The sequence below is a fragment of the Aptenodytes forsteri genome, unplaced genomic scaffold, assembly GCF_000699145.1.
Source record: "Aptenodytes forsteri isolate BGI_AS27 unplaced genomic scaffold, ASM69914v1 Scaffold255, whole genome shotgun sequence".
NCBI classification, from domain to species: Eukaryota; Metazoa; Chordata; class Aves; order Sphenisciformes; family Spheniscidae; genus Aptenodytes; species Aptenodytes forsteri.
Window position 1 is genome coordinate 1,496,135 of NW_008794888.1, and position 19,802 is coordinate 1,515,936.

The following is a 19,802-nucleotide window of genomic DNA, read 5'->3' on the forward strand; positions in this document are numbered from 1 at the left end:
TTGTTGTTCAGCCGGTAGCACATCTGAAATAGCAACTACTTTAAAGGGCTGAATAGTGCTGTTATTTTGGAACATTACTCATTACTCTTATAAATTTTCACAGTTGAGAGAACTGGTTGTATAAGGTTAAATAAGCTACGCTGCTGGTGTTTGAGCTATTTTCTTATGTAGTGTGCACATTATTTGTGTCCACTAGAAAACGATTCAGTCAAAAGTACTGGAGATGAGATGCTCTCAGGGGATACCTATTAGAGCACTTTACATTATTTTTTTACATAAACGCTGATATAATAACTTTAGATTTAAAACTGGGACGTAACTATGCCAATATAAATTAATGGATGTATTTCTTAAGAAGTAGGGCCTCACTAATCTGCTTCTTCCTGCTTTTTCACAGGGGTGGAAGAGGAGGAAGAAGTCTCAAAATCTTGAATTTGTTTCATGTCTGTACTAAACAGTTGTAGGAATTAATCAGGAGTGAAGTCTTTTAGTTGAAACACAATGAGTTCTGTAGTACAGATCCGAGTTATATTGGATATACTTGGGAGGATTCCATATTACATGTAGAGATATGTAATTTCTATGGAGGGAGAATCTTTTCTGGGGCCAGAAACTAATTTATTTGAAAACATATTTGTCAGTTATCAGATGTCTTAGTGTCTGTAGCAGCGGTTCATCAAATAAGGGTGGGTAATGATTTAGGGTAGACCAGTGATTTTGGAAAGTGCATGTAACTTTTAAGTAGTCATGCCCTATGGTCATTAAAGATAAATTTTAAATTCTAGCTGTTCACATAAATGCATGGTGTTCTTTGACAGACCAGAAGCGTGGCTATCAGGAGACATGCCGTGGAATTACCCTGATGTGACCTTGTAACTGCTGGATTTGAAAAGCATGAAGCATTATTTGAACTGGTCCAGTACTCTGAAGGCCTCTTAATTATACTGCCAGTATTATTTTTCTTAAAACTTCTAATGAGGGGGGATGTATTCTGGAGTTCTTGTCTCAGTTACGCACTCACGCAGACAGTTCTCATTGTGCGGGTTGTATTGTACCTTAAAACGATTGTGATTTTTTTGTTTGTTTGTTTTTTAAATTTTGGAGCAAGTATCACAACTTTCCATCTACAAAGCAAATAGCTGTTGCTTTTGATTAGTAACTTAAACCTTGGCAAGTATGTAAATTCCTCAGCAGGGCACTGGTTTTGAAGAGCTACTTATGTTCCAGTGAGAAGTCTTCTGAACAGATTGTTTTGAAACATGTGATTTTTTTTTTTAAAACTTTTTTTTCCTGCTTCTGTAATAAATTATCTGCACTGATTTACTCCTCTCCTCTAGGAAACACATTTGCATTAAAGATCCGGTCTTCTGTTTATTTAGTTCTTGCTGCTTATTGCTTCCATGAGGTCCTTTTTGACCTTACAATTAACAGAAAAATATCCTGGGAATTAAATCAAGAAGAAATTAAGTACAAGGAGCTGATAAATTCTGATGTATTCTTTCACTAATCAAGCTTCCGTTTTGACATGCAAAGATCCTCAGTAATAAAAATAAATAAAAAGATTAAAAAAACCCATAAGGAGCATGTTTTTCACAGTGTCTCTGGTGCTTCATGGAACGCTTTAAACTACAACAGTCGGGGTACCACTGGTTCCTATTGTTAAATGTTGGCTTTGTCATCATAAAAAGTTCAAGTGTATTTGCTGGAAGGTAGTCTAACCTGGCCTGAGCCAATTTTTATTTATCTGATCTGTTTTCACTAATTGCCTTTTAGGTAGAATATTTGCATTGTACCATAGCATTTCATAGTCCCAGCTGATATACCCCGACTTCTATTTTAGATTGGTCTGCTGGTGTAAGGATTCTTGCTGCAATTAGTGCAATACTGAAATAGTAGTAAGTATAAAAGATTGCTCAACTTGCTTTTAAGCTTAATCACATACAGAAAATCCAGTGAAATAACAGTAATAGTTCCGAGATCTGCATTGTTTGTTTCTTTATATTGTATTATATTATTATAATTTTGTTGGAAATAAAGAAGACTGGTGAGAGAGATAAAACTGGCATATCAAAGAATTGAAAGGGTTGATTGCACTGTTGTCTGCTTAATGTCACTTTAAATATCTAGACTTGCTAATTTGGTTTGATTTGAACATAACAGTGTCACATTCAAAGGCAGAGGATGCCAAGAAAGGAAGGAGATGATTTACATCCCTTGCGCTTCCATAAGTGGGAGTTTCAGATTGGAATTTGGCTATAAAATATTCAGATTTTTCAGAAAGAGCTACATGATAAAACAGGATGGTGTACCAAGGCCTGTAACTGGATCCTTTGGCAACAAAGCTTGTATGTACCTTTTCCAAAATGTAGGAAAGGGTCTACTCTGTCTTGGCAAACAGCCAGCTTGTTTCAGTTTCTACTGTCTTGAGTTTTACATGTTTAAAAAAGCCAAAAAAGTTTGGGCTAGTATGATAAACAGGTTCTACTGTACATCTTGAGACCAGGTTCTCCTGCTACTAACTCAGACTAATCTTAAATTCTGGTTAGAAGACCAGATGTAACAATGCCAAGCCTTAGTATTGGTGACTATATGGAATTGTGTTTCGTTGTGCTGATGAAATTAAGCTATCCATTCATCCATCCATATTTGTTTCTGGCATATAAGCAAGAGTATGTTTTGCAGGTGAAATGATCTAACTCTAAATACCACTAAAATCGCTGTTTACTCATTTGACTTGTTCTGTTGATTTACGTATGCTTACACATACTTATATATGTATACTCACTGACTGTTTAAGTTCAAGTGTTTTCCTTTGTTTTCTAGAGCTTAGTCTTACAAGTTCTGCATGTTTTCAGATAACAATGTTGTGTATGTCGTCACTGTTGGTAGTTGCCAACAGTAGAAATAATCTGCCAAACATTAACGTAATTCTGATTACGCACTTCCCTTAACACAGCTTCTAAAGAAAGCTAAGTGTCTTGAATTCCAAGTATATAAACCAGTATGCTAAATATACGTATTCTTTTTCAAGAATCTGTGGTGACAGGTGTCACTGACCACAGCGTGGAGCTTCACATAAGCTCAAGAAGAGCAGAAAGATTGTTCTTTCTAGTTTCAGTTTGTGTTCTTGTTCACTTCCAGCCCCCTCATGTAAGACGTGTGGAAGGCTGGGACTTCTAGCCAGTGTTACCCAGCGGGATGTTGTGGGTTTGCCCACTATGAGCAAGTGGGGACGATTTCCTTTCTTCTTTTTATTTAAAAACAAATTAAAAGAATATGAACAGGAGTGGACAACCTAAAGAGGTGTTTTCTCCCCTCCAGTGAAGAAGGTGAGGACTTGGCAGTGCTAGATTTACGGTTGGACTCGATGATCTTAAGGGTCTTTTCCAACCTAAATGATTCTATGATTCTATCTTTCCCTTCACCAGTCACTTAGCTGCATCACTTAGCATCAGTTGTGATGAAGTTATGCAGTCATGTAATTGGGGCTAAAAAAGACCAGTAAAAAGATAGAGAAATGATAGCTCGGCCTAGCTGTAAAATTTGTCTTACAATTTTCTCAGAAGCTTACGTCATTGTTATGATTCTTTGCTTTTGACAGACACTTGGTATCCTTATTAGCCACCTTTGACCCCAGAAGGCTCATGGTACAGAATATTTTTAAAGGCTGCTGGATCATACTTAAACTTCACATAGTCTGCAGTGTTACTGTGACAGGTGTATCCCCTGTTCAACCCTGTTGTTTCACATCAGCAAATATGCAGAAAATAGAATTACGAGACTAAAAATGATGGTGAGCTTGAGAAACCGTGTGACTGCACACACAGAAATAGTGCACTGGAGCGAGGTGTCTTATGAACAACCATTATTTAACCATGTTAATTTTCTTTTTTGTTTAGAAAACAGATTCAGCCAGGCTGTTGGTGAGTAGTTAGAAGGTGTGGTCTAGTAATTCATACCGTGATTAGCAGTGGGATCCAGTGAGGTTGTGTAGGTAATGGCTGGTCCTTAGATATAGAAGATGGCGAAAGGTTGGTGGACCTTATGAAGAGGAGGAGGAGCGTGAAGTCATCCAGAATCACACAGTCCATTTCCTCTGTCTTTACCTACTGTAATCCCTAATTTGACAGGTGAATTTTGGTATCTCCTAGCAGTAAGTCACAGCTTGTTTGGTCCTCTGTACATATCTGAAGTGACAAATAAAGCCATAGCCTATTTTTATGATCCCTATCTGTATGTCTGAGTCAATACTAGACCAACTTTGTCTAACAAACTTAATTTGTGGCTGTCCCAGCACTTTCAACACAAAACCTCGTATGTATTATGGTAGCTGCAGTTACATGATTACATCTGTTTTCCATGCACAGTCACTCCCCTGTTCTACTGTAATTGTTAAAGAAGTCTTCATGTATGCAGGCTACATTTTAAAACTGAGTAGAAATCCAGGAGTGGAAATACCTTTTTCATCCGTTAGATAATCCTGATAGCTGTTATTAATCTCTCTTTTAAGTAGATGATAAAATAAATTTATTTCCCTAGAAAAATGCAGAAAGTTAGCATAAGTTTTAGTCATATGTCAGCAAGAGACAGAGACAAGATTGTCATAGTGTGATGGGGCTTCTGCAACATAGTTTTTGGACTCCTTCTGGGAGTAATCTGATGATAATAGTTACTTGTCTAAACTGTTAAGTTTTTAATTTGGTAGAATTGGTACTTGTAAGACAGTCTTGTACTGTTCAGTGAAATAGGAGCTTTTGCATATGTTTTTTAGCTTATGCTGTCAAGCATACCATACTAGCAATACAGATAATTTTGTCTTTTCGGGATTCTTTTTTTTTTTTATCTTGCAGTAATTGGTTGTTCGTTTAAAGGAAGACATTTGTGTTCTAAAAACAAATAACACACACAGCTGTGTAGCTAAGTGACCCAGAGAAAATGAGTTCCCATGATCTATGTGTATGTGCAAGTGATGGGGACCAGAACTTGTTCTTTGTCCAATAGTTCAGTTGTGCATGGCCTCAAGGGAACATGTGGCCATACTCCTTGTACTGTTAACTTTCCATGGGAATGTAAGAATGTGTCTCACAGTGCTGGCTAGGAATAGTTGTGTGTGGGGGGGTTTGTTTTGGTTTTTTAAATTTTGTTTTCTTGTGTCTAAATTCCTGTGGGTTGTATAGAAATTTGGGCTACATATTGATTGCACTTTTGAGGAAGAGCGTAAAATTGTGTGATACTGCAGCTGCTAAGAATAGGACATAAATGTTTTGCGTTGCAGTGACAAAAGCTATGCAGCGTTTAATTTCTGTTCTTTACGTTCTTGAACAAATACCTCTGTTCTAGGATATTTGAACAACTAAGGGAACTTCTTAGTCATCTGCATCAATAAATAGATATCAAGTTCTTGGATACCTGAGATGTGAAAACAGATTTTTTTTTTTTGGTGGTTGTTTTTGTTCTACAGTGGGTGAGACAGGACTAGGATTGGCAGAATCCTTTCTTTGGTATTTGATTTTTGTGAGTTAAAATTTTAGTATTTGAATTTTTTTTTTCTTGGGGGGGGGTGTGTGTGTGTAACCTCTCATCTACAATTGAAAAGTTTTGTAATGCCATGTCATAGACCAAGTGCTGTTCAAGTTACTAATGACCAACTATGGAAGCTTACTGCATTGGCTAGTTTTGAAATTATGATTAGCAATTTGATTATTAGCAATATGATTAGCAAAATTAGCAATTTAATTGCATAGAGTTCCTAGTGTCATCCTGAGGCGTTATTCCAAACCTGTGCAAAATACGTACAAATTAACAATGAACACTTCTCTGCCTTATGTAGGGAAATTAAAAAGCAGAAGAAAACAGAACTCGAATAGAAGACATGCTAGTTACTTCCTTCATATATCTCATTATACACAGCTTTCTCAGAGGCTGTACTTTAAGGGTATGGCCTTGATAAGCAAAGTACCTACTTCCCAAGTTACAGTTCCGTTTAGCTTTCTATTAATAATGGTATAGGTGGCAATAGAGGTGGACAGAAAACCTATTTTAAGCACTATTAGATTGCATCTAGTGTGTCTATTTTTAATTTAAATAGTTTATTTATTTAGAATTAATGGAGCTCACTTCCATTAGTTGCATCAGCACTTGACCTTGCTGTGTTGTATGTAAACAATATTATTACAGTTCCGTTTAGCTTTCTATTAATAATGGTATAGGTGGCAATAGAGGTGGACAGAAAACCTATTTTAAGCACTATTAGATTGCATCTAGTGTGTCTATTTTTAATTTAAATAGTTTATTTATTTAGAATTAATGGAGCTCACTTCCATTAGTTGCATCAGCACTTGACCTTGCTGTGTTGTATGTAAACAATATTATAGTTTACGTAATTGATGAACTGGGAAGTTATTGCATGAAGAACACTTCATGAGTGTAGTTACTCAGTGCCTACAGGGAAACACTTTAGCAGAAGCCCTTGCTCTCCAAACCCAAGCAGAGGAAATAATAATAGCTAAATCTTTTCAGTAATAAGTATTTTCCTTTGTGTTTTGTTGTTGGCTGGTGGGATTTTTTTGGGGGGGTCTTAATTACTTTTCTATTAAATATATGATTTTTCAGAAATGCTGACTCCAGGCACTGAGTTCTTGGTACCAAAATCAATTTATTTTACCAGGTCACTAACTTGTTAATTTAGTATTTGTCAGGCACATGTTCTAAAACCGTTTATTAGAATGTAGAGTGCTTTAGTATGAGAGTCAGCAAAATAGGTAAATAATACGCTCAAATCAAATTTGTATAGCTTTGGAAAGCCATACTGTTACATAATCATCTGCCTTATCGAATGTTAAAGTCACTGCTATATTGGTGTATTTCTTTGCCAATATATTAATGTCATGCTATCTAATAGCAACATAGTCTCCATATACAAACAGCTTAAGAAATACAAGGAGCAATCATATAGCAGAAAGAATGGTTTATAGTTACTTGGCAGTTGAAACAATTACCAATCCACTCTTGAACTTCTGTCTGAGGGAATAAAACTCTTTATTTTTTAGAATTCTTGCCCTCTGGGGTAAGAAAAATGACAGCAGATGAATTGGTGTTCTAGTTTATAATATGATGCAACTGAACTAAAATACAACTTTTTCCTTATTTTCATTTATTACTAGAAAAATTGGCAAGGAAGACTGTTGCTGATCATACTTCAAAACTGAAAACCTAAAATGATCTCAGACTTCAGGTGACTGAAGTGGTCGTGCATAGTCATATATTATCTGTTTGTTTAGAATCTACTGAAATATCAGGTTTATACCTCGAAGGAACCTTTCATTTTATAAAGTGGAAAGTAACTGTTGCAATCCTGGATGACCTCCAAATCTCCTTTGAAAATCAGTTTCTTCACTAAATGAACAGAAATAGCTTTTCTTGCAAATGTTTTGGCTTTTGACTCCAATGCCAGGGATTTGAAATTTGAGGGAGAAGCAGCCAACAAAGCAGATTAAATAGACTCCTAAGTCTAGCTTTGAAATATTGCTGTACCAAGTCTTGTTTTGGATGAAATGATGGATGATTCTTTTATACATGAGAAGGAAAATGTTTTAAAAGGATGTGATAGTGTTGAATGCAGTATTAAGACTTTTTCACAGACTTCCATTCGCTTTCTCAGAAGTTAATACTGTCCTTCCTTTCAGAGGAAGAGAGAACTGTTTAGAGATTTTTGCAATCTCAATATTGATAAAAAGTCATGGTATGAAGAAAATTCTTTAGCTTTTGTATGAAAATGCACATGCTTTATGAAGATTTTTTCTTAAATTATTTCAAAATTAACTGACAAACCCAAAATACCTATAAATTCTTAGAGTATCTTTACACATTCTTGTGTTATGTTGTGTTATGCTCTTAAATACCATTTAATGAATTTATAAAATACCCTGATATCTCTGCAGTAGAGTATCTCTTTTAGGATGTGATTTATATTCTAGGGATATTTGTTGCTGGACAATACAATGTTTGAAGAAAAATTAATGAACCAGTCTCCTGTTTTATACAGATGGGATTAGATATGCTCTGATTTGCCTGGAAAAGAGTAAGAAGCCAAGTAGTTTCAAAATCTAGCCTACCTGCAGTGCCACCCTGTGGCTTTCTTTTTTCATGGCTTCTCTTAAACTAACCAGTTTCTGTTCCCTCATCCCCAGCGGGCAGATTACTTGTGAACTTCTAAAATGTCTGTACTCCTGGCTGCAGACCTGCTCTAACCAGGATAGTACAGCACATTTCTTTGCTTAACTTCCGTGAGGCAGCATTAGTTGTCCCTGCTGAAACCTGCTTAGACGGAGAACCAGAAAGAGGATTTCTGAGCAATACTGGTTCATTCACCTACTGCATCAAATCACTAAGCAATAGTTGGTTTGGTCATTGAAAAGGAAAGATCGCATTGGAGCTGGAAAGCAAAAAAATGTGTCAAGTCACAGCAATAACTTGAAGGAGCATGTTAATTGGTCTCATCTGTTCCAGCAATGCTATGTATGCATATAGTTTATTTCCAGGTAGTCAGTTTTCTAGGAAGATGGTTTCATTTTAAAATTAGATTGTCTAGGTAGACACAGCATTTCTTATGGAAATAGTTGATATTATTTTGCATTCAAGACATCTGCATTTTTGTTGACTTTAATTGAAGGATGTCAGAGAGACTTTGTTCTTAAAAGCAGCATTATGCTTTGAGGGATATGTTATGCTTTGCCTTACACCGTTTTAAAGAGTCGCTCAAATCCTGGTGGGGTAAGTACCTGCAGGTTTAAGACTGTAGTTTTCATGTATAGGAGGAAATGAAATGTGGAGGATAATTCACACCAAGCAAGCATATAGGAAGGAACTTTTCAGCACTTCACCTGCCTGGCCTGCCTCAGAGAGCAGAACCTGTTTTCTTCCTCACAGCCAGCTTAGTCTTACTAATGTCTCTGGATAAAAGGCAGGGGTTTTTACCTATCTGTATTTTCTTCCTGCCATTCTGGCAGGGAGCAGAACTTTCTTGCCCCTTCTGCCTAGGTAGCAGCACTAACATCATCACTCAATGCAGGAGTGTCAGCAGCAGTTCCCTGGGCCTACCACCACAGCCCACCACCTGTCCCCAATATACCAAAAGCTGACCTGCCACTCTCCAGTCCAAGAAGTGTGTTTGACTACATTTTTGACTGTTTAAAATTGATACTTTTAATGTTGTAAGGGGTTTTATTATAATGCTTTGAATGTGCTTTCAGTATTTTCTTGCTACAAAAGTAGTTACTTATATTAATGAAATGAACTTTCCGCGCTTGCATTGCTCTGCTGTTGGCCTGATCATGCTGCCTCCGTTTCCTTGCTTTCACAGAGTGCTTGCTGCCTGCCCCAGAGCTACTCGTGCTGTGCAGAGGCAGGACGAGTGACTAAGGGGACAAATCGAGTCTGAGCTAGCAAAGCCTCGGCATGTCTTGTTCAGACGCCTCTGGGCTTTGGCGTCTTCATTGAGGACTTTGTATTTTTCTGTAATAGAAACGTAAAATGTGAGAGCGTGGTAAGTATCAAGCTGTATATTTAATGTGTCTAGGCTTTCTCTGATAAGCAGGTGCTTATGTTCACATTTGTGTCCTAATTATAGAAATTATACTTGGCCTTTTCTAGAAGGTAAATGTTTCTTTTTCTGAATTCACATATCTTGCTTGTAAACTGTAAGTAGAGGTGTGTGAATGTGACGTCTGAGTTCTTGCAGAATCTTAAGCATAAGAAATATCTGATGCTACAGGCCGTACCTGTAGGTTGCACTGTTTGTTATGTGGAGTTGGAAAGTCTTAAATAGTGAGAATTAAAAAATGCAGAGTTTTCTTCTTCCAGTGTTGGCAGAAGGATTACCATTCTTTGACAAGAAGTGTAGCTTTTTTAAAAAATTATGTTTACTATAAATGCAGTGTGTATCTGAGCAAAATGATGAACAAAAGGCTTAAAAAGAAACAGTTAAAAGACTGTACTTTGTTCTCATAGAGTTCTTGAGTAGTTTAATGCTTGCAGTTAAATACATCCTTTTGGAAGCCTGAATTTCCAGGTAGTAACAACCAAAGGTAGAAGAAGTGAATGTGAGGGAAAGTAACGGAGAAGTTTTTGATTACTCATCTTTATTTAGGAAGCTTGTTTGCTCTTTCTACCACACATCAGGCTTCTGCAGTACTGGGGATGTGTAAACTAAAGTGTCTGTGATTTAAGGTAGTTATTGCAGAATCTCTTCAGGCTGTAATGTAATTCAATTGCAGTGGAAGGAACAACTTCATTGTACTTTAGATCTTGATTTTTGTTCAGTGGATGTTTTTCAAATGACTCAGATGTAAGTCATGGACAATTCTGATTACTCTTTCTTAAAACAGAAAACAGAATATTGAAATGTACACATGCATGTACATTCTTGTGTATCACAGGTCCTGGCTTGAGTCCTTCCCGTATTAGAATTTTGGCTAGCAAAATGTCTCACTTCATTCCCTAGATCACAAAAAGACTGCAAGTTTACTTTAAGAAAATACATTTTAAAAAAACTTATATACTGTGTGATTCAAGTTCTGGTAAGACTTCAGCATTGTGAATAAAAGCCTGTTAGTGTCTCTGACAGCACTTCATTGGGAAAGAAAATCTGTGCTCACTGTTGTGACAGTGAAATTCATGACTGTGCTGTATGCTCTTCCATATATTTTTAATAGGTACTTTTGTTTATATCTTTCTTTAAAATAAAATTTAATAATTGTCACATGAGTGCATCTATAAAACTTTCTATCTTTAGGAACCTTTATGAAAAGATGCTTTTTGGTTTTTACAAGCAGTCCACAAGGGGAGGGGAAAACAAAACAAAACAAAAACCCCAAACAAAAAACCCCAGCGTTGATACATGCCGTTCCTTCAGTTCTGTGATATGCTGTGTCTAGCTTGGGCTGTTTGATGTTTGACAGGAAAAAAAATTGCCAGAAATAGCCACCTACCATAACTGTTTGCCTTTCTGTTGAAGGCTTGCAAAGTTTACTGGGCTAAAGTAAAACTCTAGACCATAAAAACTTCGTGTATTGTATGCCTAAGTTTAAGTGTATGCCTAAGTTTAAAAGTAGAAATATCAGCTAAGCAGACCAAATGTTCTGTGGCTGGTATATCACTCTACAATAATGTAATGGTTTTTTAGCAGCACATCAAGACAAGACACCTAGAAACATTTGTGAAATTCCTATGGCATAAGAGGCCTCTTACTGCATGAGTAAATATTTCCCTCTTTCTCTCTCTCTTTCTCTTTCCCTCTCTTTTTTTTTTTTTTTTTTTTTTTGGCCGGGGAGAACTCAGCTTCATTAAACTGTGCTGTTGGCATTTCTTCTTTCCTTCTGCTTTCATTCATTTTGTTCTTTGTAAGCTTTTTCATTTGATAGGATTTCAGTATTTGTACTCCACACAAATAGAAGTGTTTGAATACTTATATCACCTCCTTTTTTAATGTTTTCTGAGCAGGTAGAAAATCAAGCTGACAGTCCTGCTCTGTGGAGAGCTTAGAAGAACTTGGGATGTTTTGATATACAGAATGTTGTGAAGCATCTGCTTTGTACTATTGCACAGAGGAGACAGTATGCACAAGTGGTATAGCACTGTGTGATGAGCTGTACACCCATGCAATATAGGGTGTTGTACCTAGTTTCTAGAATATCTGGTTTATCTAGTAGCAATTTCAAGGAGCCTATGAGCTACTGTTGAGGTAGTGCAAGGATGGTTTCTACATTCAAGTGGGCGTTCCAGCAAAATATTAGAATGGTGGAAGATGAAACATGAGCTCTGTCAAGTTTTGCCAATGTAAAATACATTTTTTTCCCCCCCATGTGATAGCTCATGGCAGGAGCATTTTTCTAGGATCATACTTATAGATTTTCTAAAAGTAAAATAAAAACATAAATTCCCCAATACTATAACGTGTAATAGAGATTGAGTATAACTGGAGCGCTTGTACTTCTTCTGAATATTACTCTAGAATTATGGTTTGAAGCAGACAAAACCAAACTTGAGCCTTTGTGGTTTTTTGGTTTTTTGTTTTTTTTTTTTTGTTTGTTTTTTTTTTTTTTTTTGGTTTTTTTTTTTTTTTTAATTTTAAATCATAAATGATGCAAATAGCACTTTCAGGGTGCTAGCCTGTTACGTTTGATCTTCTTGGAGATATTTTAAACTGTTTTGTTAATAGTACCATACTGTCTCAGCTGTATCTAGAATGAAGTCTGTATTTTGAAAGGCATATTTTCTTCTCTTTTTTTCAACTTTGTTGATTTGAGCTTTTTTCTTTTGAATACTAGAGAGAATCCCCAAGCATGACTAGCCACCCCCTCCAGAAGTTGGTGTGGTACACTCCCAGTTTAGTTGTCCATGATACTGATTCCAAAGATACATGCTTATCTGAATTAAGGAGCTTGTGTGTGCGCATATTAAGTAAGAAAGAACACTGTATTTTTCTTCCTCATTCCTATCTTATGGGTGGCAGGGAACCTGAGGCGTGTTCCTTCCAATGTGCCATCTTTGCAACTGTGGGCTTTTACTCCCCAGATGGCTTCTTACCCCTTTGGAACGAAGGCCCTCTTGTAAATCAGTCTCAGCTTTTGTAAAACAAACTATGATCTGAATTATTTGATGTCATCATTAAAAAGGGGAGAGCTGTTCATTACAAATTTTAGTATTGATCCCAGTGCGATTAACTGTATAATTTTTCCATTGTCCTGTGTTTACTTCACTTTGAGGAAGTGTCTGAAACTTGCATGACAAAGTTTATAACTTAGTATAACATTTATAACTTAGTATAATGTTTGCTTTTGTTCTTTTTTCTTTTTTTCTTTTTTTTTCTTTCTAATTTATCATCTGATAAGCACAGGAACTCAAAAGTCTAAGACAACAACACCAGATACGCAGTTCTGAAGAACGGACTGAGTGAGTGCTGGATGAAGCAAACACAAAATGTCCTTGCTTCACAAACTGTTTAGCAATGAAACATTGCATTATTTTTAACTTTTTGTTTTGGGAGGAGAAGAGTGATTGTTACTAAACTTGAGCAGAGGTACAGGTTTTTAAAAACAGCATTATACTATGTGTAAACATTCAGAACAAGAAACTTGTTCAACTTCTTATTAAAGGTACATCTAAATTCCTTACAGCAACAGTGCCATAAAAAGATCTGTCTAAGTACAGACTATTCTGTCAAGGAATGGATATGATTATGAAAACTTGTATGTGAAACTGGATCTGAAGGTTTCTGAATTAAAGCATGGGATTTTCCAGAAGAAAATCACTGTGGGAGCTTTATTTAGTCTGTCATTTTTTGATTAACTTTCTAGGCCTCCGAGAGTAATTTAAGGAGGCACAGTAACTCTGTTTGGAGCTGTAATTCTCAGATCTCCAAAAACACTGCGGGGTTTTTTCAGTTGTTTGGTTTGGGTACGTTCGTTTGTTGAATCCCATAGTGACATTTAGTGTTCCAGAAAGTCTTTGTTGTGCGTGGCTCCCACTGGTTAAGGAAGATAGTACTGTTTCAGTTCTCCTTAAAGTTGTCTAAATAAATTGTGAAGAAATGGGAGCGCTCCAGAACCTTACAGAATAGTCATAATAATAATGTGTTTGTTAAATAATAAGGTGTGTGTTAGAAAATCCAAATTCTCTTTCCCTGCGGTTCTCTGTCATAAGTGAGCTTGGGGGCTTAAAAGATATTTTTAGCATTACAACTCTTAAATAGTTGGATACTGTCTCTTTTTAACTGTGTAACTTCAGTCACAAGTCAAGTTTTCCACATTACGTTCCTTTCATGATGGCTTGGCAGTAGCTATCCTCTCTTGAACCTCTAGCACTTCAAAAAGCGGTACAGTTGTTTCCATTGGTCTTTGCGTGGTAACTCAGTATGTTACTGCTTGTACAAGGGTGCTGTATTTTCTCAGTGTAGATTTTTGAAGATGGCAGATAAAAAAAAAAAAAAAAACCACCCAAAACCAACATTCAATAATATTTTGGAACCTGATTCTGCCAAGCTACCAGTTTTCTTGTGCCATAGCACCAGCTCAGGTATCAGTTATCTGGGGATACGCCTGTACCACCTAGTGAAGGCATGACTGGAGCGTGGGTATGGCTATTCACTGCAGCTTTAATCTTGTAGCGTAAGTAACACAGTAATGAAGGCGCAGTGTCATCAGTTAGTAACTAGTGTGTGGATTACTAAACCCCAGAGGGCTTTTAGCTGTGAATACCACATCCTTCACTACTATTTTAATCATATTGTTTAACTTACAGGTAGCGTTATGCCTGTTTGTGTTCATTTATGGAAATAACCTGAGTACAAGATTTGTGGTGATTCTTTTTTTTTTCTCTTTCTAGGTCCCAGATTTAGTGATATCTTGGTGTGCTGCTAAGCATATGTCGTATTTCAAGTTTTTGTGGAGGATTATAAACTGGGATTTAAAAAAAAAAAAAAAAAGGAATTAGTTAAGCATTAATCAATGATCTTATGGTAACATTGTAACAATAGACCAAGAGTTGTTGATCCTAGCTTTTCTGTAGAGTGTTTGGTGTAATGTATATTTGAAGAATTCTGTAAGTGTAAGTTGGTATCTCTAAAATAAAAGCAAGCTGAAACTTCCCAGAGGCAGCTGAATGAGGCCTCTTCATGGCCTTCCTGCCTACACGCTCTGCTAAATAAAATAATATAGTTGTTTCACAAACAGAGGGAGGGTTATAAAGGTAGCTTTACACTGACTTTAAATCTGTCTTGAGAGCTTTCCCAGAAATATGAATGTAGTAATTATATGATTAAACAATAAGGAAACTTTTTGGGTTGTGCACTTCCTCAGGCTATTAACCTAACCGCTAATTAACCAACAGGAAATTCCAGACCTGAAAGTTTCATTATTGCTATACTAAACTGTGAAAATATAACTGTGTTAATGAGGATTTTATTATAGCCATCTGTAGCTTGTTTTTAAATTGTGTCAAAGCAGGAAAAACATAATATACCATCTGTTACCTAGCCATATCAAGTAGACATGAAAAATATTAGAAAAAAAATCCCCCAATTTACAACCACAGTTGTCTCTTATATTTCTATATGTTTCTTATTTTATTTGTGGCAACCACTAGTGCCGTGGCAGTACCATCACCGTAGTAATGTGTCATTTACCCCTTAAATGATGTATTTTGTTTCATTTATGATTTCTATATTGTAACTTCAATATTCGGGAAGGAAGAGGCGCTGACTTTCCGAAATGGTAATTGCTGGGCAATTAATGACCCCTCAATTTCAGTGTCATATTCTCTCAAACATGTCTGAATTGCCAAAACTCAGAAGCTGAAGATTGTCGTGCAATTTACAGTTCTTTCTGGTTTTAAGTAAATAAAAACTTATTATCTCTTGGATAACATTTATTAGTATTCTGTCTTTCTCTGAATAGTGAGCATGAATTGAAGCATTTTGCTCTCATCAGATGCTGGGGTTCTTGCTGCTCCTTTTACCTTAACCCTTGTGTTCCTCTATAGAGCTTAATCCATACAGACTTTCCCAAGTCCCTTGATTTGCGGTTCTCTTTGACCTTAAAAAGGAGGGAAGTTGTAATGTGTTACCATGCACTTACCAAGAAATATTATGGATACTTAATTGTCAGATGTTTGTAGGTGTAATGCAGGTAGAGCCTTAGGTGAGAAGAAGGTGGTGGTCCCATGGAAAAAGTTACAAAAATTGCTCTCAGGAAGAGAGTTGGCACAGAAGAAAATACTACAACTACGGGATAGTGAGACAGATCCTTAGCATGCGAGATGAAATATGACTCAGTAGGGTCATAAAATGTGCTAAAGTTTGCATGTTATCTTTTGTGCTGAGTAGAGAGAGGAGTGATCTATGATGTGAAAATGAGGATAAAAGGTTGTAACTGAGATAGAGAGGTGGAAGGGTTGTGCAGCAGTTTAAGGGAAGTCACACTGTGGACAGGCAGCCCAAAATATGGGCTTGTCCTTTTGTCCCCAAAAGTTTTCTGAGTAGGTGCTCTTTTTTTGTCCTGAATTTGCACAGCAACTAGCACAGCTTTGGTGAGGGCTCTTAAGTACTACCTTAGTACTCAAGACAAACTATACATTTGGTGGCTGAACTTATGAACAAAATGTGTTTCTCTGCAGACTGTGGTGCAACAAGCACAGTTAGAATAAAATGAGGAACTCTTCAATATAGCAGTATATCTACAATGTAAATGTCTTAATGCTGTAAATATATAAAGAATCTAAATGCTGTGCTGATCAAACGGATAAGGAAAAGCCAGCTGATGCAGTCTTTCTGGTCTTTCAAAAGGCTTCTGCTAGCCTCTAACCTAAAGCCTTTTAGGAAAACTAAACAAACATGGCATAAGACAGTAGACCCTGCATAGCTAAATAATTTGCCCAAAAATAAGAACAGAGGTATGGGAAATGGTCTACTGTGAAGGTGAAGGGAGGCCACCTTGGAGTTCCACAGGGATCTGTGCTGGAACTCTTAGTTCAGCATGTCAATAATCTGCCACAGAAAAGTGGCTGAATAGTGAGGTGGCAGTTTGGTAACAGTAAAAAGTTATTATTCGTAGTAATTAGAGGAGACACGACTCTGAAGACTTGCAGAAGGATTTTACAAAAATAAATGGATAATAAAATGAGATTAAATTCACTTTAGATAAATTTAATACGAATCAGTTTGCCATGTATATTAGTAAAGGAATAGAGAAGAAAAGAGAAAACATGATTATGCTACTGTATAAATCTATAATGGCAATACAGTGCACTGTTCTGGTCTCTGTCATCTCCAAAAGGGTATAGCAGAACTGGAGAAGGTTCAGAGATGATCAACAGGGATGTTCAAAGGTGTGGTACGGCTTTCATGGTCTCTCGGCTCTTGTGTTCTTACGTTTACCATTTGTACATGTACCAATTTGTTGTGTTCTAACTGTTCCAAGTAAGTGAAAAGAGAACACGCAACAGAATTGTCTAATGATGCTGCATAAAATCCTTAAACCAAATGTTAAAAATGGAAAAATAATTAAGTGCCCCTTAACGTTGAGTGATTTTACAATCTATAATCAACTTTCCTTGTTGATGTGTGACTTGCATAAGAAAAACAAGTTCTTGGTCTGCTTCCAAGCCATTTGGAAGCCTCTTGTCTATGCTCTCTTCTCCAGTTCTTTTTGATAGAACAAAACTATTTGCCTTTCCCTGGAGACTTGACTGTGTTGATCCATCACAGATGAGATGTCATCTCAGTAGGTACAAAGCAACTGAAGAAATAGTATTTAATAAAGCAGGAATTTAATCTGGAAGAATGCCTATTCATAGCCTAGTAATCCAGGTTTCCTGCTATTCTTGCTGCTTTCAGACTTTAGTTTCTCATGGAAATTATTTTAAAAAAATAATCATTACTATTTCAGGGTTAGATGAAATATCAGATAGTTTTGAAAAACAGTCTTTTGTTTATAACAATAGAGACAATAGGTTCAAAGATCTCCCAACTTCACAGATATGTCCCTATTGGGGATTTTTAAAAAACAGATAATAATTCTGACCAGCTTTTCCATATGCAGATAATTGATACACATCCGTTAAGTTCTAACAGCCTATTGGGCTTTTGGAGTCTTTTGTTGTTTTTTTTTCCCCCAATGCAGAAATACTCAATGCTCTGGGTAATCGCAGACAAGTTAATCTGAAGGTATTAAAGATCTAAAAATGAATATTGAGAAGCTTTTGTTTTACTGCCCTCACTAGTATATGCAAGTCTTCATATCCTTTTGGTCTTGGAAACAATTCTGTGGATTAAAGAGCATGAAACATCTGTACTAAAAATGTGACCTTAACAGGGACCTCTTTAGAAAGTGTTTTGTATTTAGCACTAAAAAACCAAAAAAGACTATAGTGTCATTGTATTTACCAAAATTAGATTGTTTACTTCTTTTAAAGCATACACACAAGAAATAAAATTCCATGTTTATGATCCATTCACATGCATTCCCTTTTGCTGCTGATACTAGTCAGTTGATGTTTCCTTTTTAGGGAATGTTTGCTAATACAGCAATGCCAAGATGAGTAGTTTAAGTAGATGCTTTATGGAAAAATGAGAAGCGTTTTAAAATTCTAATCCTAAAGAAATTCTAACAAAACATTTTGATTCCATTCCCTTAGATGTTTTTTTTTTAGTTTTTTCCTAATACCCTGTCTAAGCTCTCCTCCCACCCCGTCTTTTAAAAATTCTCAACACTTTACCTTTCACAAGTGTTCTAGGAACTTACAGAAGAAAAAAAAAAATACTAGTAGCCTATGCTGAGTGATATCGGTGGGGGTAGAAGTAACCTTTGTGAGATGCAGGAGAAATAGCTGGGTACATACTTGTAGAAATGGAAAACCTTTCCTTTCTTCCCTTTCAGGTTATCTGAAATGTTGGGCAGTTACTTATTGTGGTCGATAGTATTAAATTCCGTTGGTGACTCCCTGAATGAAAACCACGTGATTTTTCAACCGTGATAAATTTACTGCTTAATATGTAAAAGCCATAAGAAGGGAGTTGCTAAGTAGATAAACTATGTAAAACTTAGTACCGCAAGATACCAGTAGGACTAAAAAAGATAATTTATTATTGTTAATATTAATTGAATATTTCTAGCTTCAGCCCTTAGACCCGGATAGTAATTAATGCCTCCAAGTGGAATTCCCAAATGTTTTGTCCTGTGTAGGACATACTAGCCATAGGGAATGTGTTGGTATTTTAGACACTATTGATACCCTGTCTGCACTGAAACTTTTACTACTGGCAGTCTAGTCTGCAAGTCTGGCTGTGTCTGCATTATCGCTGTCCCCAGCTTTTCAAGCAATTAAAATTGCTTCAGGGTTTTCTATTCTTCATATTGTTAACTCCTGAAGTTTGGTTGCAGAGTGCAGTTGACTTGGAACACAACCAATGATTGATCTGACTGTTTGTTTCATTCAATGTTACACGTTAGGTAAAACTGACTTAGATTTCTGTTTTGTCAGACGTAATGGGGGATGGATACTGGTGATAGGACCTCTCAGGTAGGAGAGGCTAGGTAAGGAATTGTCAGTAATGTTGTTCACTCAGCACACATGCACTGACACAGATGTTATCCTCTCACTGAAGTGGTTACACAAGCCACTTCAAAACACTATGTGGACGGATACAGATCTAGAAGCAACATTTCCCAATGATGGGAACCTGAAAGATGTTGCTGTTGATGACAGCGCTTGCCCAAAAGAGTTTGTTGACTGCATTCCTTCCCGTTCCCTGGGCAGACTTAATTGTAAGCCGTCCTCACATGGCTATATGCGTTAGGTTTGACTTTGGGAAGAGGTAACTGAATTGAGAATTGCTTTTAAGCAGCTTCTGGTTTTAATTGACAGTGAGGCCACGCTTCTGTAAATTATCCTACTTCAAACACTGCAAAGTTGTTTTTTGTTTTCCTGATAGCATAAATACTGTACTTCTGTTTGCAAAATTGATTCATCAAGATCTTAAGCTTGATGGAGGGACCACTCGGTGCATAAGGAATTGGCTGGATGGTCGCACTCCAAGAGTTGCGGTCAATGGCTTGATGTCCAAGTGGAGACCAGTGACGAGTGGCGTTCCTCAAGGGTCAGTATTGGGACCGGTGCTGTTTAATATCTTTGTCGGTGACGTGGACAGTGGGATTGAGTGCACCCTCAGCAGGTTTGCTGACGATACCAAGCTGTGTGGTGTGGTCGACATGCTGGAGGGAAGGGATGCCATCCAGAGGGACCTTGAC

General features: G+C 36.8%; 1 protein-coding gene across 1 annotated transcript in view; it reads left to right on the forward strand.

Annotated features, from left to right (window-relative positions):
* The first annotated feature begins 19,186 nt into the window (after positions 1-19,186).
* Positions 19,187-19,802, forward strand: part of COBLL1 (cordon-bleu WH2 repeat protein like 1) — a 54,380-nt gene continuing 53,764 nt past the window's right edge. Inside the window, exons 1-2 of the mRNA XM_019470901.1 lie at positions 19,187-19,319; positions 19,528-19,757. Coding sequence (XP_019326446.1) covers positions 19,187-19,319; positions 19,528-19,757 — 363 coding nt within the window. The remainder of the gene's footprint in view (positions 19,320-19,527; positions 19,758-19,802) is intronic.